The sequence below is a fragment of the Euprymna scolopes genome, chromosome 11 (genome assembly GCF_053919585.1).
Source record: "Euprymna scolopes isolate OS-2025 chromosome 11, ASM5391958v1, whole genome shotgun sequence".
NCBI classification, from domain to species: domain Eukaryota; kingdom Metazoa; phylum Mollusca; class Cephalopoda; order Sepiida; family Sepiolidae; genus Euprymna; species Euprymna scolopes.
Window position 1 is genome coordinate 97307672 of NC_136492.1, and position 23301 is coordinate 97330972.

The following is a 23301-nucleotide window of genomic DNA, read 5'->3' on the forward strand; positions in this document are numbered from 1 at the left end:
TTATAGTTGTAATTAAATTAATAAATGTTGAAAATGACAATTTCACTGTGTTTTGGTGTAAGTTCTTTTCAAGAAGTTGGTCAAATTCTTTTGATATGTTTAGGATGTGTGCACTGTAAGGCAAACTGAACCATACATAATTTCTATGTCTGTTTTTCTTATTATTCAGTTCCAAGATGTCCTTATTCTGTTTGGATTAGTACTATTTGTATTTATTATATTACTTTATAAATTTTTATGTCTAAGACTGCCTATAGCCACATGAAATGGTTTCCTTGTTCTAATTCCTTCCCTCTGTGGTTCACCAGGTTCGTCCCTAACGTAATTTATTTCACTGCTATATTTTGACATGGCTAATGCTTCTTTATTTTTTTTCTTACTGTTAAATATTTGTTTGAGACTGCTACCATTATGAAACAAATCTAGAACAGATACTACAGCTATTACTAATAATAGAAAGGTTTAAGAAATGTAACTTTTTCGATTATAGTCATAACCTATTACCGGACACATATGTATGTTTCAGATAAACTGGATGAGTAAATGCAAAAAAACAGAGACACCTTATTTGTGTCATATACTGCTCATGTATATGTAATCTTAGTAGTGAAGTTAACTAATTTACATATTGCTGTGCAAAAAGATACTTTATTAATTAACTGTACTTTGTAATTTCATTTATTCAATGATTTTTCTTTTAATATAGTAAATAGTTCTGTTTAGAAATATTGTTTTGTGGGCAAATAAATAGAATTTAGAAATGACAGTGATGACAGGTTCTCCATGATTTAGACATTTTTTTTTCATGTTCAGCCCTAACAAGGCATATTACCACTTGGATGTAAGGGGCTATTATTTGGGATCATGACTAGGAAAGATTAAAAAGATGTTGGTTTACATTACATTTAAACTTCTGCATGTGAGTACAGTCAAGGAAGCAGGTAGTAAGAAGGGAATTATAAAGTCTAGCTGTTCAAGGGAAGAAACTATTAGGGTAGAAAGCTGGCATTTACAGACTTCAACAGTGAAGGAGTGTGATTTTGTTGCTAAGCAAGTTTGTTGAGGATATGTATGTCGAGGTGGCACAAGTGCAACGATCTCATTAGAGCACATTCCATTAAAATATTTGTAAAACAGACGCAGGGATGCAAGACTGAGACAGGAGTTGAAGCTTAGGTGACAAAATGGGACTTATTAGATTGAAGACTCTTCACTATTGTGTTTCTTTTCAGCCTTTTTTTTTTTTTTTAAATAACTGATTTTTTGTTTCTTTTATTTGCTTTATGGTTATATTTAAAAGTTAAATAATGTTTTATCAATATTATTAGGTACAAGAAATGCTTAGTTCTAGTGTTAATATTTTAGAAAAATAAAAAAAAAAATTGTCAGACAAAGGCAGTTATTTGAGATATATTAGTCAATGCCAAATTGTTTGTTTACAACAATAAAAAGTAAATAATTTAAAGAGCTTTTTTTTTGTGGGGGGGTATTTTAGTAGGGATTTTTTTTTAGTGATACTGAAATTGCAAAACCATCTAGTTATTAATAAAAAAAAAAATTGGTTTACTTGTAAAGGATCATTATGTTGAATACATCTTATTCTAAACTCAATATTAAAAAAAACATAGATGTATGTGCGTGTTTGTCTGTGTGTGAATATTTAACCGATAAACTCTTAAACTACTGGTTATGTAGCACTGATATAAACAGGAAATAGTAATTATACACCAAGAATGTTTTATAATAAGTAAAAATCTTTGTTTGGATGGATGACTTATACGTACAGACATATGTCGGCAAATTGAAATGTAAAATGTTCATTTCAACTTGCAGATATATTTTTATTTCTTTCTGTCCATACCCAAATTCAGCTCATTTCTTTAAGTCTTTTTATATTAAATCTTTCTTACCTATCTCTTGATAGCTACATCGGTAGAAGACACGGCCGGAGTGCTAAATGTTTTGGTTTCGATTCTAGTTGATGTCACCAAAGTCATCATTGCTATATATTAATAGGTACAATACAATATTAGATAGAATTGGCTCTATCATAATAAATACAAAATTTTGATGAATTAAAATACTTTACGACCCAGCAAACTGCCTCCTCCTTCCCTAGTCTAAAATAAAAAGTTATTTAAAGTTGCCAGTGCGGCAAAAGGCGTTAAAACTCTTAATGATCAGAGAAGAACTGGTTATGTATCTCTGATAAAAATAAAATGGCTGGTGATAGCATATCTTAAACGATAATCTCTGAAGAAGCAGAGCAATTATACAGTGCAGTTTTAAAAAATACACCTGGGACCAGGAACTGTGTTGACGAAGAATTTAAAACCAGTAAAGGCTGGCTTATTCACCTTGAAATTATAACTGATATTCATAGTTTAATCATGCAAGGGGGCAGCTGTTAACAAGATAAATGCTGATATGAAATTTAAAGTGGCATGTATCACAAGTATTTCATTGTTATCAAATAAGCCTAGTTTTTCAAGAAAATGTCAGATAAAACCTTTGTAATCGTTAGACTAAGATAAATGCCTTAGAAAAACAGGTTGGTATTATTATGCAAGAATGCTTAAGGGACTTGCAAAATAAAAGGCATTTTCCATTTACTACAGCAAAAAAAAAAAAATAAAATAAAATAGCTACTATACATTAAAAAAATGCTGAAACCTAAAACCAAGTTTTATGTAACTAGTTGTTTATAGAGTGTTTAATTCTCGTGTAAATATTTTAGAAAAAATAAAACAATTTGTCAGAAAAAGGTATAACGATGAACAGTGTCCATCTTAAGGGTTTGGAGGAGAATTTGGTTAAATTTAGTTTTAGTTTAATTAAATGCTTTAATTATTCCTCTGATTGCACCAGTTAATCAGTGAATATTCCTATATTCATTTACAAATTTGTTATGACCATCTTTCTTGAAAAAGCCCACATAAATCGGGCGAAACATTGAGTATTCAGGTCCTTCCACCTCCATTCTATTTCAAATCTGTTATTGTAAAACACAATTTTAATAAATTGTTATTTTTGGTTAATTTTCTCATTTTAGTATTTATAACAAATCTTATGTTGTATTATTTACATTATTCGAACACTATTCTCATCTTCAGGAAAAAAAAATGTAGAGGTGTGTTTGTGGTTGTTATTTTCATAATGTTTTGTCACATCCAACTTTCTCCAGGTGAAATCATTTCACAATTGGGAATCTGTATGTTGAACTTAGGAACCTATACACAATTTTGAATTGATCCCTTCATTTAATACATGGTTGTAGATTGTTCTTGTTCCAGCAGCTATAACCAGGTAGAGATGTTCATTTTTTTTTTTTTTAAATTTTGTTCTTAGTATCGCCTGTTTTGAGGATTGAACCAGAAGACTATCATTTACAACTCGTTGTCATTCAACGTCTTTATCCGTTTTCAATGTGAAGCTCTTTTACAACCTTCTTTTTTGTTGTTGTTCATTTTATTTCAGTTTTAAATCTTTTTCCTGAGGTCAACACTTGATTTCTTTATTAAATACATCCTGAGTGTTCATTTAAGATCATCCCTATCTTTTAACACGAGTTAGTAAAGAATATTACTTTCCTACTCCCCAAATGACTGTGTTATAGTTTATCTTTCTTATGGTATTTTCAAGTTCTTACTGGATTCATGTGGTTTGCTGGAGTATCCAACTTAGTATTATTATTTGAGCTAACATCACTAAGAGAAGGTACACCATCCCTCATATGAGCGAGTTTGTAACCATGCTGAGGGGATCTTATTTAAGCTCTGTATATTATGTTATTTTGAATATTTAGTCCGGGTTTACTTGTAAGATGAAGTACTTTTATGTCAGGGTATCCTGACCAGTCCGGGTATAGAGAGACTAAAGATACTCAGGGTTGTTGTCTAGTCGGCATTCAAACTTTCTCTTTTCTCAAAATGTAACTATTATCATAAATCAGGGGTTTGTTTCCAATTCGTTGTACATCATTATTATTTCAGAATTACAGTAATAGTTTTGTTCATGCTAAACATTACATTAACAATAATTCTTTTGTAAAACAAATTAATTTTTCTTTGAATTTAAATTTTTAAATAATCTATCTTATATAAAAAGTTTATGTTTATTCGTGTGTTACAGAAATCAGTATATTAACAGTTTGTCCTGGATATGACGAGGCCCTGGTGTGGGAGTTCCAGGGTTTTTGGGACCACGTCATTACCCCTTAGTCGTTGCAGTGCTGGTCACCCTTGGGCAAGGTGTAGTACCCATTAATCCCTCCTATTTAGGGTCACAAAAATCCAAGCCTCGTCAACGATACTCTTGACGGATGAGGAACGCATCCCAACGGCTTGCGCAGCCGATGAACCAGCACCGCAGTGCCGACGCGGTCAATAAGGGTGATGTACAACTCGACTCGGTTCTGCCTTGATGATCGAATGCGACTGATTGCATGTGTGCAGACTGTCCTGGCCCATCCTAGCCTCTGTACTTTTGCTTTCAGCAGAGAGGGTGCTAGCAGTACTGGGCAAGCTGCTTATTCCTACTTTGCCTAGGCTGGGAGAGAGGTGAAAGTCCTGTGGCGATGGAGTGAGGGCATACCGGCAGGTTTGATGGACTGAAGGCCACGGCGGGATCCCTTCACTCAGACGATTGGAGTATAATAGTCATGCTCTTGCTGAAGCCGTCATCATCGAAATCGACGGACTGCCCGAGAGAGGAAGCAAAAATAGCGTGATTACGGGCGCCACTATCCGGATTTCCTGCCATCAGATGTCACATCTGCAGCCAGGGTTTCAGAGCTCTGATCTAACTGACATCCGCGTCATCATCGAAATCGACAGACTGCCCGAGAGAGAGGGAGAGAGAGAGATATTAACAGTTAGTAAATTCTAATAAGTTTCAATAAGGGTTAAATTTTTCTAGGACTCTAAAGATGCCATTGAAATATTCTTTGATTCCATCTGGGGTCACTAGGGACAATTATCAGTTAGGTTCATAAAATAACTGAAATAGAATATAAAAAAAAACAAGTGAAACTCATTTTTTGATACTTTTTCTTCATTTTATAAAATAAAAATAAAATGAAACAAAGAAGATCTTAGTGAAGAATGTATTTAAAAAAGCGTTTAAACATTTAAATATTTTTATTGGCATTTTAAAGATTTAAAATGATTAAAAGCACAAAGGAATTTGTTTTGGTTTGTATTTTTGCAGTTTAACAGAAAAGATAAGAAACACATGAACCACTTTTTGAATATGACAGTTTTTTTTTTTTATTTGACCTCATATTGGAAATGTTATTTTTAACTTTTCTTCCAAGGCAAAAATTGTGAATATGACAATATTTGAAATTATTTTTCCTAAGAAACCTTTCAACCAGCAATAGATTTGCACACGAGCAGCACCAGTAAAAGTCAATGCTTGTGTGTTCCATAAAGAATTGTCGAATAATTTACATAAAAGTACATTTAAAGTTTTTCAGAGACAACAATCAAAGTGTTTCTGAATCTCTCAGTGTTCTGCGAAGGAGCGTTGGATACATGAGTTCTTTTGAAACTTCAAATATATGCTATTTTGATGAACTTTAAATCGTATGCATAAATTCTTTGGGGAAGACAATAGAAGTTATTCTGAATCTCTATACACACCCTCAATGTACTGAATCTCCAAATACACCTTTTAAAGGAGCTATGACGGTAGAACACCCTTAAAAGTTCAATATATGATTTTAATGCAATTTAAACGATATGTATGAGACACTAATTCCAAAATTTCAGTTACTTCAAACTATATTCTGGGTCCAAATGACAGGCAATAAACAAAAGAAAAGAAACAAGTAATATGTTGTTGTGAACATAATAAAAAAGGTATAGTGTTCCTCATTAAAATTAAATTCCGAGTAATGTTGGGTCTTCCACTAGTATATATATATATATAATTTTAATTTGGAATTCAAGCCATAATAGCACAAGTAAAATATTAAGAAACTTCCTTAGAAATTGTGTAAATGAAGCACCAAAGGAAACTGACTAATTTGTGCTCCCTACGAAGCCTGTAATTATCTATTTTCATTTGAGCAGCGAATAAATTGAACAGAGGTCAGAGGACCTAAAAATAGTTTCATCTTTTTGTTTAGTACGGTTTTATAAATATCCGTCTCATCTCTGAAATGTGTCTGCTTCAATTTGATCCATTTTTAGTCTTGAAAAAGTAGCAGAAGTAAAAAGTATGCAGATGTAGAAATTTTTTTTAAAAAATCTTATACATCTTATGAGAAATGCATTTCAAGTCATAATTTTAGGCATCTCTTTTAGTTTCCAAATCTTTGGATTTAATTGTTGAAGACAACTTGAACCTTCAAATTGTATCGTGTCACCTGATCGTTCACATGAAACGCTGACAAAAGTTTGCTTGTTTAGAAAACCATTTCCGTTTTCAGCAGAGATGTAAGCATTTCATTTACATTTCTTAATGAAGATGTTAATTTTTTGCAATAAAGATGCTTTGCCATCTCTCTCTACTAAAACCGAGTTCATTGACGTTTACTTTCTTAACGCTTTTTGCTTATATATTTTTTAATCACACTACATATTAAAATATTTGGGCATTTTGAGATTGAGTTATGTGTAAAAAAAAAAGTTTCCACTTTAATTGTTCAAATTATCTGAACTTTGCAAAACAGTCATAATATGGCAGATCTCTTATTAACGTTCTATCTATTGATTTCACTCTCTCTCACCGTCAATGTTATTCGCCTCCTCCTTCACTCTTGTTGTAGTCTCTCTCACTCTCTCTCTTTCTCTCTCTCTCCTTTCTGATAGAATATGATTTTGTACAAGGATATTTTTTCAAGGACTCTTTATAATGCTTTTTAGTGTTTTTGTTTTTATAATAATTATAATTCTTGTTGCTCTGGTTAACATTGTTAACCTTACTTATGGACATAAAAGCAGCTAGTCCCTTTTTATGTAAAAAAAAAAAAAATTAATTGAATACTTTTCTGTCTGTATTATTTTTCTTTTCTCCCCCCCCCCCTCTGTTTCTTTCACCTTTGTTATCCTAAAGTCGAATTTTGTAAACGACCACAAAATTATGACATTAATAGTTACATTTGCTGCTAATAACAAAGACATCTTCCACCTGAAAAGAGTCCTGGATATGACCTAAAACTATATCCGATGGTGAGGCCCCACCTTGCAGGCCTTGGGGAGTGTGGATCCACTCTTTAATTGCCATTGCTCCCAGGTCCACTCTGACCCGGAGTGGTAGTACCTGTTAGGGTCCCAACTATGGGTTAAATAGAATCTGACTTAAAAAAAATATACTCCATTAAAAATCGTTCCTCAAAATAACTAGATTCGGCATTAAATAACCTGAAAAAGGTTGATATGCCGTAAAACAAAAACAACCAACATCAGTTTCAATATTATTAAATGTGATTCATGAAACAACAATTCAAAGCAACAAGATCATAAAAAAAACATTATATTGGCTCTAGGGACTATAAAACTATTTAGAGTTACCTTAGAATTATCATTCAGGATAGTTCAGTAACTGACAAATGAGTTTGAAGAACTTTTTTTTTTTTTTTTTTTACACAGTGATCACCACTTATCAAGGCCTGGAAGCCACTCAGGGATAAGGGTTATTGCGAGTACATTACGTTAGTGTGGAGATTTGATGAAGTGTTTAATTAAGGGGGCGGTTCATTAGAAATTTGTTAACGTTGGACTTGGAGACATCCAAGTTGTAGTCAGGTGGGAAGCAGGCATACGGAACAGAGTTCCACAGGCGTGCAGTTCTAAGAAAGAAGCTTTGTTCATGGAATCCGCGTTTTGATTTAGGCACAGATATAGAGTGGGGGAAATTTTTCACAGTGGATTCAGCTAGACAGGTGCTTTTCGTGAAAGATTGGCGAGGGGGGACCAGAGATTGGAGTTCAGACGAGCACTTGCCATGGAAATAACAATAAAACAAGGATAGGCTCGCAACGTCTCTTCTGTGGGAGAGAGGTTGCAGGGTAGAGAAAAGGGCATCCCCCACTAAGCCACGAAGTCTATTTTGTACTCTGTCAAGGCAGGATAGGCTGTTTTTAGCAGCTCCTGCCCAGATATGGCAGCAGTATTCCATCCTTGGACGTACTTGAAACAACAACCTCATAAAAATATTACATTCATTTCAACTGTTACTTGAAAAAGGTGTTATTTAGAAATATTCTGTCATAGTTTGTAGTTATTGTAACACTCTTAAAAACGGGCCTTTAACTTATTTTCAATTTCCCTGTCAGGTTGGTAAATGCCATTCAGAAATATTCATGACATTAACTATGCTGATCTAAAATCTTAAAGTGGAACTGGAATGGGAAATGTTCAGATGGTCTGACAAATACGTACTGTGTCTTTGTCTTACTGAAATTGAACTCATTTATGTCTGTTTTAAATTTAAATTTATCCTTATTTCCCCCATTTCTAGACCCTTAACACTTGCTCAATTTGAATTGTCAAATTTTGCTTGTGACTCTAAATCTTTTAATTTTCAAACAGTACTGCTTTGTTCTCACACTTTCAATCTGCAGACACAATGTTAGCTGACCAGTCACATTGTCCTGGCCCTCAGCAGTCCTCCTCCTGCCGTTTTCCATCCACTTGTTAATGGATTTGAATTCAGACAGATCTGGGCGCTAAGAAGAAAAAGGTTAAATCTGACAGTCTCTTTACTGACAAGCTGCTCCATATGTCACTCTTTATTCTCTTCATAGAAAAGACTTTCACACTCCATGTAACTGATTGGTAGAGTGAGCACTTTTCTCACAACATGAAACACATTGCATAAGTCAGTCTTGTATGGGTCTATGGTTAGTAGGATTTGCCCGTATTGAAAGTATTTGCAGCAAAGAATTTCATGTATTCATTCCATCTGAACAACTTCCATATTGCATCTTGTAGCAACAAGAGGTTTTCAAGACAGCCATTAATAATGTCTATTTCATGATTTACCTAAATGGACAAGTTCCCTTTTACATTCTGAATCTTAATGAAACTTTTCACCATACCTTGAACATCTACACTTGTGTTTGTTTCCAACAGATTTTGAAACCTTGGTTCCAGTTCTGTAATTGTAATGTCAACTTATAGATTCCACATGTTTCTTTAGTTTTTCTTTTGACATCACATACACAACTCCCAGTCATTTCAACTTCTTGAAATTTGGGATTACCTGCTAATTTTCACACTGTTGTTCTCAATACACTTTCGATACATTCCTTCAGGAATGTATTATTCCTTCATACTTGAAAGTTTATGTACAATCTTAAATTGATGCAACTGCTACAGGAAGAATCAGATTGTTTTGCCTGTAGTTTTAGACTTAAGCAAAGTTAGCTTGCTACATAGATCGGATATGAAATGGCAGAATGCAGTAAATACAAAATCTTTCAATCGCTCATGTATACTCTACCAGCAGTGTCTACATTTGATGATATTGCTGCAGGATTTTCCATACGAATGTAGATTGCTGCATATTGGCCATGATCTTTTTTTTTTACATTGTGGTCACCACGTATCAAGGCCTGGAAGCCACTCGGAGATAAGGATTACTACGTGTACAGTAATCAATGGGATAGTATTGTAGTAATCGTTAATATTGGAGATTTGATAAGTGTCTTACTTAAGGGGGGTGGTTCATCAGGAATTTATGTTGGACTTGAAGACATCCAAGTTGTAGTCAGGTGGGAAATGGAAGAGAGTTCCACAGGTGTGCACTTCTAAGAAAGAAGCTTTGTTCATGGAATCTGCGTTTTGATTTAGGCACCAATAAAGAGCGAGGAAAATTAATGACAGTAGTTTCAGCTAGACAGGTGTTTTTCGTGAAAGATTGGCGAGGGAGGGATCAGAGATTGGAGCTCAGACGAGCACTTGCCATGGAAATAACGATAAAACAAAGACAGGCTCGCAACATCTCTTCTGTGGGAGAGAGGTTGCAGGGAAGAGAAAAGAGCATCCTCCACTAAGCCACGGTCTATTTTGTACTCTGTCAAGGCAGGATAGGCTATTTTTCGCAGCTCCTACCAAGATGTGGCAGCAGTACTCCATCCTTGGACGTACTTGGGTTTTTTAGTAAAATGACTATCTTTCTTTTCTTCAATAAAAACTACCTATCATTGCCCTGTCTACTTGGGAAATCTATCTGGCGTCCTTAATTGGTGAGTAGATTTTTGCTTCTTCTTTCTTCAATTATCTTTAGTTCTTTTTTGCTCTTTGAACTGAAGTGGTAAGTCTTCCAGATGAAATGTAGACAGTTATCAGCAGACTGCATAACAGGAGTTTGTTTTTGTAGCTTCAATAGGACGAATTCAAGCCTATGTGCCATACAATGAAAGTCTATAAGATGGGAACTTCCTGCCTTAATAGTGACACAACACTATTTCTCTGTCCATTATTCACATTTGGCCCATCTTCACAAAACCCAGCAATTCTTGATGACATTTCCTCATTACTGATCCCCACTTTTCAAAGAGCAAATTTAGTAGCAGAGATAATACCTTCAGCATAGCCATGTTCAATGGCAATACATTCAAAAAGTTTTATTTTTTGCTTTGCCATTCAATACTATTCTCACATAAACTGCTTCATTTTCTGACATAGTTGTCAGTGGCACCATCAATCATAACTGACACATAATGAGAGTCACTGATAGATTCTAATATCTCTATTAGTGATTGCAATAGTAGGCATCATTTCACTACACCTAACATCGTTACTGTATGCAGGTGTCACAGGTAGCTCATTTAGGTAATTTCTTTCTTTCCGTATACAATAAAATGTGTTAAATTTAACTTTGAAATCTGTCAAATCTTTTTTCGTTCAATTTGATTTTTGCTTTGAGAAATTTTATGGCAATGTGAGATTATTTGTTTTATAATGTGTCTAAGACATTTAAATTTAGTACTACCATCTAGAAAATCAGTTTTTCCAGCTAAAATTGGACAGCTGAATGCAAAAATCCCAATGCATCATGTTTTGTGTCTATTGAATTGACACCAAGCAAAAGTTGACAGCCAAACTTGTCAGACTTCTCATACAATGAACAGCTTACTTTTATTTCTGTGTCATCTTTATTTTGTTTATCATTCGAAGCATTCTTTTGAGTCTCAGTTTCATTCAGTATTTCAACTTTGTTTGATTTTCTAAAGAAAGCCGATATCAGCTTTAGTATTGTTTTCTTCCATGTTTCTTTTCAGATTAAATCTTTGTGCATGTTTAGAAAGATGAAGAAAACATAAAACTGCAAATAAAATGTACAAAACTCATAATTTTCATTTTTGGAGTGGGTTGCTAATTTTATTTATTGGACATGCTTCTAAAATAAGCTATTAGTTTTTGAAACTTACAAAATTTAATTTTTTTTTAATTTTTCATTTTCTTTCAAAACCAGTGCATAAAAGCTCATACGTGAAACACTCATTTTTATGTAATGAAATACATTAACTTTTGAAATTAAAAGTTTTTTCTAGCTTTAAAATTTATCAAAATTTTCTGTTCATCCAATGTTTTAAATGTTTACATATTGTACATGAATTTTGATGCCCTTTCGAATAAAACAAAAATGATTTACTAGAGAAAAGTTTTTCTTGAACTTTATCCACCTGCATATTTTAATAGTCGATAAAAACAAGCAAAAAAGTAATGATTAGACTTTATCATAATTTGAAGGTTCATTATAAAATAATGTATATTTTTTTGTTAAAAACTACTTTACTGTGATTATAATTATCTGTTAAGTTAGTAATTTAAAACCTTTATTTAAAAAAAAAAAAAACGGTATTTTACTTTTCTAAAAGCATTTTGAATATATATATATATATATAGTTTCATCTGTAAAAATAAGGGTATTTAAATAAAATTTTCTATATTTGTTCAATGTTTTTATTGTACAAAGTTTGGTTAGTGAAGAAATTCTTTTAAACTAAGGCAATTTTTTATTTTTTTATTTTTTATATTCGTGGGAGGAGCTGGATTAACTCTGCCCTTATGTGGAGACAGTATTGTTGGCTCATGATGCAATAGTAGGAATTTCGAAATAACACTTTTGGATATTACATCAGAATATTTATAAATAGCTATATGAAACATTTATTTGCTTATTTTTATTTTATTTTTTTCATTAAAGTAAAGACGGAGAACTCCTGCTATAGAATTTGGTTAGTAAAAGTCTGTTCAGTGCTGTCCAAATTTTGTAGAGGCAATTGAAAAATGAAACAAGTAAATTAATGTCACTTTAAAATGTTATCCAAATAAATGTTTTACACTCATTAACAAGCTTTTGGGTTTGATTAACATGATTTCATTATTACAGTTTCTTAACTTTTTATTAATTTGTTTACATTAATTAACAACATTCCTAATTTGTTTCAGTAAGTTTAATGACAATTTTACTTTTTTAATTAACATTGGTCAGGTTCATTTAATCAATTGTTTAAATTACTAATTTGTATATAAGTCTTTTCTTTCAATTTCATTAAACTTTTTATCATTTAATCATTTTTTTATTTCCCTCAAATTCGAGACACTGTTCAAACAAGCTCCTTTTTGTTTTCTTCTTTTTTTTTTGGTATGTCTCATAAAATTGATTTTATTTAAAAATTTGTGAAAAGAAAAATATTTACTTGTAAATTATCCTAAAGGAAGCATTTAAATATTCATTAAACATTAATTTCTAACTGGTAAATGATTTTTTCAAACACGTGTGTATATATATATATATATAGTCATATATATATATATATATATATGACTACTTCATTTAATCACATGAATTAATATACGAACATATAGATTTATGCGTAAACTTTAAGTATTTACTTCAACAGTGCTCAATACATAGGTAGAGCTTTGTAATAAATTATAAAATATATATGGCGATTAAGCTACACAGAATATTCTGCGTTTCATCCACACTAGGATTCATCAGCATAAGCCTGATGAATCTTAGCGTGGATGAAACGCGGAACATTCTGTGTAGCTTACGCCATATATATTTTATAACTTACTATATATATATATATATATATATATAATGTAAACTAGTTATGTCATATTTAGAAATTTGTCATGCATGATTTCAATTTAAAATCTGACTACAATATGGTTGTCTTCAAGTCTAACGTAAATAAGTTCTTGATGAGCCGTTCCATATAAGTTATCAAATTTAACAAATTTTCATTACTAATGATTATTATATTGTCCAATTTCTACTGTACACTCTTTAACCCTTATCCTTGAGTGGCCTCTTGGCCTTGATAATGAGTTGATACCTATGAAAAAAAAAAAAAGAAAAAGTCCAATGTGAACAAGTTCTAATTGAATCGTCCCCCTAAGTAATCCAAGTTTCAAAATTCCCACTGTTTACTATGCTAAAATCACAATGACTAATGTATACCTATTAACCCTTATCCTCGAGTGGCCTCTGGGCCTTGATAAGTGGTGACACCCTTGTAAAAAAAAAAAAATCTTGAAATTATTATTGATTCGAATATTCTTATACATATTCTTCTCTTTCAAATTATATTATTTAAAGAAAACATTTAATTAATGAATACATTGCTTTGAGCCTGAAAATTCAGTAACAAGAGAAATGCACTGATTATTTAAGACTATAATTTTATATTCTTAAATAATTAGTGTATTTAACAAAATTCTATAATGCATAAAATTTATATCACTTTTGTGTTTTCTTAATATTTTTATGTGCTTTATATAAATTATGTGTGAGAATGATTGATATTTTTTTTTATGTTTGGATATATTTTGTTATTTGGTATATTGCATAAAAATCTCCAGAAATTAGATTTTATCTAAAATGTTGATCTTGTTCATCTTTGTATGTTAACTGAAGTTAATTTTGCTATAGCATTAACTTGATTCATCTGTGTATATCTATAATATAAAGCTGAATGTCTGTGTGTGTATTTGTGTGTGTGTCTGGTCACGAATAGGCTCCTATATGGTTGACTATTTTAAAAAACTGATTACATATAATGATAGAAGATGTATCGAGACACAGGAATGGGTATGTTTGATCTGGCAGAACAGTGGTTCATTAAAATTGTGGGGTCTGCATTCGTGCCTGGTCCACAAAGTATAGAAATAAAAAATTTAAAAATTAAAAAAAAACGTTTACAAGTGTTTCTGATATAGATGTACATAAGAATACTTTGATAAGTATGTTTTAACTTAAATAGGGATGGTATAATAAAATTGTGGGGTCTGCGTTCGCGCCTGGCCTCCATAGAATGGAAATAGGCACAAACTTTAATAAAGACTTTTCATATCTATCTGCGTAAGTATACTTTGATAATTATGTTTCTGTTTGAAGACATATGGTATAATAAAATTCTGGGGTGTTCGTTCGCACCTGACCTCCATAGAATGGAAATATGTCACAAAGTTTAACAAGGTTTTTTTAATATAGATCCACAGAATATTGTGATAAGTGTTTCAGTGTAAACAGGTATGGTATAATAAATTATGGGGTTTATCTATTTTATTTTTACTTTCATCATATTTTTCTTTGGTTTTGATACCCCCAAATTCAACCCAAATTTACAACCCTTCCTTTTCATAACCTATGATACTTTCATAAATCAGAGTCCATTTTCTGTAGGCTGTTTTTGAACCCAGTCAACGACGGGTACTTTTGCTAGTATATATATAGAAAGCAAAGTTGTTTGTATATTCAACACAATATCACAGTAAAACGATTAATCCAAGAGGCAAAATAGCCTCAGATTTGAAATCAATCAATCAATTAATGAGTTCAATCTGATGTCTTTATTGGTTGTTGAATCAATTTTACAACTCATAATTCAAAATTAACATTAGAAACAAATGTTCTGTCATTTTTAGCATTCTCTTTTCAAGTGAACATCATACTTATATAATTTGATGTACTTTTGTATGTTTATTTATCTTTTGACAATTGGACTATTTTAGATCTATGTGGAGACATCCCTATATTTAGGTATTTCCTTTGGTTAGTTCAGTTTTGTGCAGTCATTCCAAGTTTGAATCTCACATTAAACTTTTGTTTGTGTTTTTGAGCTAATATCGATCATCATCATAAACCTAAATATTAAAAAAGAATAATTTTTTTATTTAAAATAATAATAAAAAAATACTATCCCCATTTGAGTTAAAGAGAAATGTTTAAGAAATGCCGTATTGACGATTAATTCACTTAGTATGTTAATAAATAAATCTCTCTCTTTTTTTAATCTTTATATACTTTGCCATACATCTAGAAGAGGTTCAGTCAATCAGTTTGTATATAACACCCACTTCAGTCTGAAATAGCACTTTCATCAGTCTGTAAGCATTAATTTTAAAATAGCATTTTCATTGGTCTGTCACTCTTAAGTTTTAAATAACATTTTTGTTGGTATGTCATGCTTATGTTTAAAAAAGCATTTTTTTGTTAATTTGTCATACTTAAATTTGAAATTAAATTTGTCGGATTCTCATGTTTAAGTTTGAAACAACATTTTTTCACCCTAAAGTTTTAAAATAGAATTTTCGGTTGTGTTTCTGCTTACATTTGAACTAGTATTTCTTTGTTAATTCATAAGTGTGGAATATTTCTTTTCCTTGCGAAATGTGCATATATATATATATATATATATATATATATTAGATGAAAGAATATCCATTCTTTTTGTTTGTTCTTAGAGAATATCAGACATGCATCTTTTATTAATTCTATTTCTTGCATTTCAAATGTCATTTCTTCTACCGATACAGTATTTGTTTGAATGTCCATTCTGTCTTTTATGTGGCCTTATCTGATGCTGGAAGCATATTTGGATTAACATGACATGAGAATGCATGAACAGAAAACCTCTGATTTAGCCAAAGGTCATTGAATGACATGGATAGGAATTGATTGCTAACGAACTTGTCAGGAGAGCAATTCAGGTAATATTAAGGTTTGAACAAAAATCCCAAGATATTTGAACTGACACATGACAATCCCTTTGCCTCTTCCTCCTTCCCCTCATCTCAGCTGTCTGTCAGAAAACAAGATGTGAATTCTGATCAAGCTCATAGGAAGCAGGAAATTGTGTCACTCATGTCTTCTACTAATTTATAGTTGAGCTTGTTTTATCAATACAAACAAGATGCTACTATTTTGTTAGACCATGAGCATTGTCACCTCAAGTCAGCCAACAGCAATAACTTAAAAAAATAATGTTTGACAGGCATATACAACACGCCCTAATAAATATTTTGAAAGGGTCTTTGGTATGTTTGTTATTCAGTTTTGTTTTGGTTTTTTTTTTTTAAATGTGTTCTGATTATTATGGATTAAACATTAATTTCTATATTAAAAAAGACTTTTGAAAACATGTTCAGTTTGTAGCAGGCGTTTTCTTTTCTATGAAAATAAAAATAAAATTATTCTCCTCTTATTTTTTCAATCAGTCCATAGAATATAATGATCCCATTTCACAACTTTAAAAATTGAACTATTCTTTTCAAGTTTGATTATTTTATAATTTAAGAATTTAGTGTAGACATTGTTTTGTTAAGAATTAAATTGCTACATTTTAAATGCCTGTAAAGAAGTCATCAGGAAATATCAACTTTCAGAGATAGGGAGAAGCATCATTTTGCATATTTACCTGTATCGCTATATCTAAAAAGTGAATAAAAGCAATTATCTCAAAATTTGGAGCAACATTAGTGCAGTATGAATAATAATCCGGATAATTGTTTTTGTTCTTGTTTTTAAAATTAAATAAGAACAATTTTTCAGGGTAGGATCGAGGTAAATATGTTACATATATTTGTCATATATTTTAGCTCACCCAACCACTGTACATAATGATTTCATCTAATATCAAATTTTCCATGTTAGACCTAAATATTAATGCATCAGACAAATTGATATTTGATTCTGTCTAGCAATTTCTTTCTTTTTATCTTGCAGTACGTTCTTTTTGCTAAAAAGATGTAATTCACTTACATTTCTTTCTGAAAATATTCTTGCAAGAAAGATTACTACTATGGAGACAATTTTATATAATGACTTAGAAAAGCTTAAAATGTAAGGGAGATAATCATATTTACTTGAAAGTTTGAGCTTTATTACTTACAGGTTATTTTTTTAATAATTTAAAATTTAAACTACAACCGCCATTCCAAAAGTAAAACCCATTATTTTGTTCAGCTCAAAAGTTAAAGAGCTACAGAGACAAGAGTGGTATTATTAAAACAAACGACCTTTTGTCTTCCCGAATTTATTTTTCTACATAGTCACCACCATTCTCAATGGACATCAATAATGCATCTCTAATTCAGATGCATGTTCATGATGGGTTTGCTTTCTTGGAGTTTCACATTAGAGTCAATATCTGCAACAGAGAGATTAAACATTTAGGTCATGAATGTATAAGTCAAGTAATCATAACAATGCAATTTACAATCCAATCTGATCCATTCGGGTGGAATAAAAAACTAGGCGGCATTACTTTTGGAATGCTTCTTGTAAAATGACATTGGTGAATCTCTGGCAACAACGTTAGGTCGGCACAGTTGTATATATATATTTAAGTCCCTAATTTAAGACTTACTAAAAATCAATTCAGTCCTTAATGTTTTATGTCATATAAACCTTATCTAATTGGACTCGCTCTCACTCCCATTTATTTTATTACATTAAGAGTGATGTCTTTGAAAGCATATTTCTTTGTCCATACTTGTTGGGTGTGATATTTTATACTCTGATGAGGTCACCTCTGGCAAGTAAAATGTATTAATTTGTTCATCTTTTCATCTCTTGCTCTACAGTTGGATTCTCCATGGTTAGGATTGGTATTGGCTCTAATTTATAGCTGTACTTTCTTTGTAATTCTAATGAACTGCAACCATAGACATAAATCAAGAAGATATGGCATGCAATTAAAGACTGACTGATCTGCCATTTAACCTTTTACACTATCATTATTTAAGTTAGTGGCTGGTGGACTTGGTCATAAGCATAGTTCAGTTTATGATTTCTATTATGGGCTCAAGCAATTGTTACTTTTAATAAATCTTAGTTTTCTGCTTAGTTTTCTTAAGCAACTGCATTTGGTCATTATTTAATTGTGAATATACATTAAGAAGGATATTCTGCTAGTTAACTGGAGTTTATAAACTATATCTTGATATTAATGAACATTAGCACATAATTGAAAGTATGTATTTTTGTGATCCGTTTGAGATTATTTACATGTAGAAATTCATTTATTATACAACATCTGTCCCTATTTACTTGCCTTCCTATGAGGGTGACAAGATCGGTTTTTAATTTGGTGAAAAACAGTTCCCCCTAAAAGGGTGCTCTGGATTGGGACAAAAATACAAATTGCCTTTGTCCAGAAATATTTCTTCCACACTGACCAAAAACAGAAAAAATGAATTACTATTTTTTACATAAGACCATGTTGTTGTTTTTTTTTTTCTACAATATCACAAGGCCGAATTTTTTTCATATGTTAACAACACTGATTAAAAAAATAAAATACCTGGTCAGTGTTAACTATGAACTTTTGTGACATGATTCAGTTCATATTTGACTTTCAGAATACATTCTCAGTTCAAGAATTTTGGAGAGGTGCATGGTTAATTTAATTGATACCATTATGGATTATGAAATTTAATGAGTTCAAATCAAACTAATTGTGACAATTTAAACATTAATACTGTTACAAAAATTATGAACATAAAATCTTCCTCTTTAATTATTGGTCAAATAGTAACTTTTGTATGAATAATATCTAATAGTTATTGTGCTCCAGTATTAAAAAGAGTTGATGTGTTCTTACATAGAGATAGGTCGAACCTGTATGTTTATATAAGCAGCAATAGCCAAATATGGGGTTTGGATATAATGTTAAAAGTAGAATGAAAAGTGACTAAACTTATAAATGAAATAATGAATCTCAATTATAAAAAATGGTTTAACTACTTTTACTAGAAAGAAAAGTGTGAAGGGTGTCATAAAGTCTTCTCCCAATAAAATAAACAAAGGATTTAACTAATTTATTTTATAGAAGAATGACTTTTAAACTAATTAGTGAGGTTTCTGAATATATTTTAATATCTTTGATCACACTAAAAATGTATTGGCAAAAAAAAAAAAAAGATTTCAAAAATTAAATCCAATGCTTTTGTTCAATAAAAATAAAAGTATTGATTGTAATTGAAGGCAACTCAAAGGCTCCATTTTTTCGTTGGTTACCATACAGAAATGGATTATTACTCCACTTACTCTTTGTTCTCACGTTATAATACTGAAAGTGAAGCAAGAAGGCATCCAATAGCATTTTTTATGACTCAATTGAGAATCAAACAGTGAATTTACACTTTTGAGATCTATCTGGTGAAATATCTAAAAGAATTTGATCGGTATAACTCTATATAAAGTTAGGTATTTCTATATGTTTTGGTCAAGATCAAAGTGTAGTATCTGTTCTTCAGATGCTGCACTTCCATTTCTTGTTCTCTTTCGCTGGAGGATCAGTCCTTCACGACCGAGACAATTTTTTATTTTTGTACCTTTTCTCCACATTAAAAAACGAGCCTGGTGTCTAACACTGTCCTGTGGGGAGGCATTGTAAATTGGTATATGTTTATATATTTCTGTATATAAATCAAAATGCATTCTGGTGAAGTTGTCTCATAATTTTATTGGTTACAGTATTTTTATTCATAAGGTTTTCAGTGAAAACTGGAGTGTCTATTAATCATTGAGACTTTTTCCTTTATACAAATGTTTTTCTATTTCAGGCAGACAAGATCCAATATATTATGCATATCAAAAGCATTCCGGTGAAAGAGGTCCGTAATGCTGAAATGGCCTTGTTCTGTGGCAATCATCGGGATGCTGAAGCAATTCTTTTGCAAGCTGGACGCATCTTTCGAGCTATTCTTTTAAACATAAAAATCTACAACTGGGGTCGGTAAGTAAAAAGTTATGTTCTTTTATTGGGATCAATTTCCAGACTGTTTTAATGTTCCAAAATATAATTACCATAACAATGGTTTTAAATTTAATTTTTAGATTTTTAAACTCTCTTGAAAAGTTATTCGTTAACCTGAGCAAAAACAATGTTGGGTTTCTTACTTTTTTTTTTTAATTTCTCTTCAATTTGATCTCCTTAATCAACAGATTCTTTCCTGTTGAGGACGATGTTTCTCGAACATGCTTGCTTTACATGTAGATGCATAAGAAGATATATATAGATTTGATGTTTAAAAGGGTGTGACAAACCTATATACGGTTAAGGGATCAGACGAATTGAAAGAATGCCTGGGTGAGATGATAATAGACATAAAGACACATATATAATATTGTAATAGATAATACATAATATAATAATAATAATATAATATATAATATGTATGTATAATAGTAATATAATATATAATACATAATATATAATACATATATATAATAGTAATATAATAATAATATAATACATAATATATAATACATATATATAATAGTAATATAATATATAATACATATATCTATAAAAGTGAAAGTGTCTGTCTGTCTGTGTACATTTCCCTATGCAATAACTCTGTCAATTTTTAGTCTACAGACTCGAAATTTGATATACAGGGTACTGTGTGTCTGTCTGTCTGTGTACATTTTCCTTCGCAATAACTCTGTCAATTTTAAGTCTACAGACTCGAAATTTGATATACAGGGTACTGAAATTTGGGAAAATCTATGTGATCGGGGTCAACAAAAACCGTCCTCTCGTGACGACGATCGGTTCTACGCATGCGTCAGATGACGTCATGACCTAATTTAGTTTAAATAGTTGAAGAAGTGATTAAATTGCATGTGCATCGTGTTAGCTCACTTGGTTAGCACATTGGGTCATTATCTAAACGTTTTGGGTTCGAATGGTGGTGTGAGATGTCTTTTTTTTTATTTTTTTTTTTATTTTTTCAATTTAAATATTGAACCAGTGTTATTTAAGCCATTTTTCACGTAACGTTCGTTTTTCTGGTTTTTTTTTTTTGGTTTTTTTACTTCGCTTATCCACCCCCTACCACACATCCAAAAAGACCCGGGTACCCACCGATTTTTTAAATTTTAATATCGAAATAGGCTTATTTAAGCCATTTTTCACGTGTTCATTTTTCTGTTTTCTTTTTTGTTTTTTCGATTTTTACATTTAACATCGTTCGTTTGCCTTACGTTAGTTTTTTTTGTGGTTTTTTCGATGTTTTGATTCCCCCCCCTCTCCCCGCTTAAGTTTTAACGTTCCTTTTTATGTTTTCTTTTTTTACTTCGCTTATAACAAACAAACCTGGTCATTGACCTCATTTGCTGAATAGCTATTGCTTACGTCGTCGTCGTAACGCTCAACGACTTATGTGCGCGCACCTGTCAATTTGGTTCTTACTTAAATAAATTCAAACATCTTTCAGTAACTCATTCTGGCTGGCCGATTTTATTTTCATAGTTCACCTCAGGGCTTCGGGTTCGATCCTACCAACTTTTACCCCCCCCCCCCCCCCCCCCCCCGCTTTCTTTTTTATTTAACAGCACACACACCTCCAAACACCTGGGCAACGCCGGGTATCCTCACTAGTCTATATATATATAAAAGCGAAAATGTATGTGTGTTTGTATGTCTGCTAAAAACTTTCAACAGACTGAACAAAAATTCACAAACTTGGTCTCATATGAAAGCCACATCCTTCGCCCGACAAATATCGAAAAATTGGCCAAAAACGTTAATTTTTTCACCCTGAAATCAACACTTTTCTACAGGGATGGGCGGGGTCAGCAAAAACCGTCCTCTCATGACGAGATCGGTTCTATGTATGCGTCAGATGACGTCATGACCTGATTTAGTTTAAATATTTGAAGAACTGACACAATTTCATGCATGTCGTGTTAGCTCAGTTGGTTAGAGCGTTGGCTCATTATCTAAACGTTATGGGTTCGAATCGTGGTGTCAGATATCTTCTTTTTTTTTTTCGATTTTTTAAATTTAAATATTGAAGCAGGGTTATTTAAGCCATTTTTCAGGTAACGTTTGTTTTTCTGTTTTTTTTTTTTACTTCGCTTATGTTTAGGTTTTCATTAACACCCCCTCCACCACCGACCAACCACATACACCCAAAAACACCCGGGTACCCACCAATTTTTTTAAATTTTAATATCGAAACAGGCTTATTTAAGCCATTTTTCACATGTTCTTTTTTTTTTTTTTTCAGATTTTTTAAAGAGTTTTAACGTTCATTTTTCTGTTTTCTTTTTTGTTTTTGTTCTTCCGATTTTTACATTTAACATCGTTCGTTTGCCTTACGTTAGTTTTTTTTGTGTTTTATTCTTATGTTTTGAAGCAGTGTTATTTAAGCCATTTTTCACATGTTTTTTGGGGGTGTATTTTTCAGATTTTTTAAAGAAGTTTTTCTGTTTCGCGTTTTCTTTTTTTGTTTTTCCCATTTTTACATTTAACATCGTTCATTTGCCTTACGTTAGTTTTTTTTTACTTCGCTTATTCTTATGTTTTGATTAACGCCCCACCCCCGCCCGAGCACACACACCTCCAAACACCCGGGCAACGCCGGGTACCCCCCGCTAGTCTATAAATATAAAAGGAAAAATGTGTGTTGGTACGTATGTATGTGTGTTTGTATGTCTCGCTAAAACTTTTGACACGGGTCACGGATTTTCACCAGATAGGTATAATTTTTAAGTTCCAACCTTCGCCCGACAAATATCGAAAAATTGGCCAAAAATATTAATTCCTTCACCCTAAAACCATCAGTTTTGTACAGGGAGGGTTGTCAAAAAAATCGTTCCTTCATTTTCTCTGCTCCTGCTACTATGACAATGACGTCATGTTTGACCTAGAAAACGTTGACGTTAGTTTAAAACCACCTGCAAGTGTTTTTAAAGCTTTAATTTTATCCGTTCTCAGTTGTATGTCTCTTTGGCGTAGGGGTTACGTGTCAGGGATTTTTTTTCTGCCTTAGCCTCGATGTTTCGGGTTCGAGCCTGTCTTTCAACCTAAACTTTTTTTCCTCTTATACACCATTTTTTTTTCCTTTTTTTTTTTTACGTTTGTTCGCTGTTTTGCTTTGTATTGGTTTTTCCAATTTTTCTTAACATCGTGTTTTTTTTTTAATAATATTAAAACAGGATCACCCTCTCCTACATACACCCCCCCAAACACTTGAGCAACGCCGGGTAACCCCGCTAGTATAATATATAATAATAATATAATATAAGAATATG

At 31.9% G+C, this 23301-nt stretch overlaps 1 protein-coding gene across 2 annotated transcripts in view; it reads left to right on the forward strand.

Moving 5' to 3' along the window:
• LOC145287976 (intraflagellar transport protein 80 homolog) overlaps positions 1–23301 on the forward strand; it is a 510341-nt gene that overhangs the window by 380558 nt on the left and 106482 nt on the right. For both annotated transcript variants that reach the window (XR_013869238.1, XM_080135951.1), the window contains exon 17: positions 19821–19993. Coding sequence is in view for 1 of the 2 variants with exons in the window: in XM_080135951.1 (XP_079992077.1) it covers positions 19821–19993 (173 nt within the window). In the remaining variant the exon portion in view is untranslated. The remainder of the gene's footprint in view (positions 1–19820; positions 19994–23301) is intronic.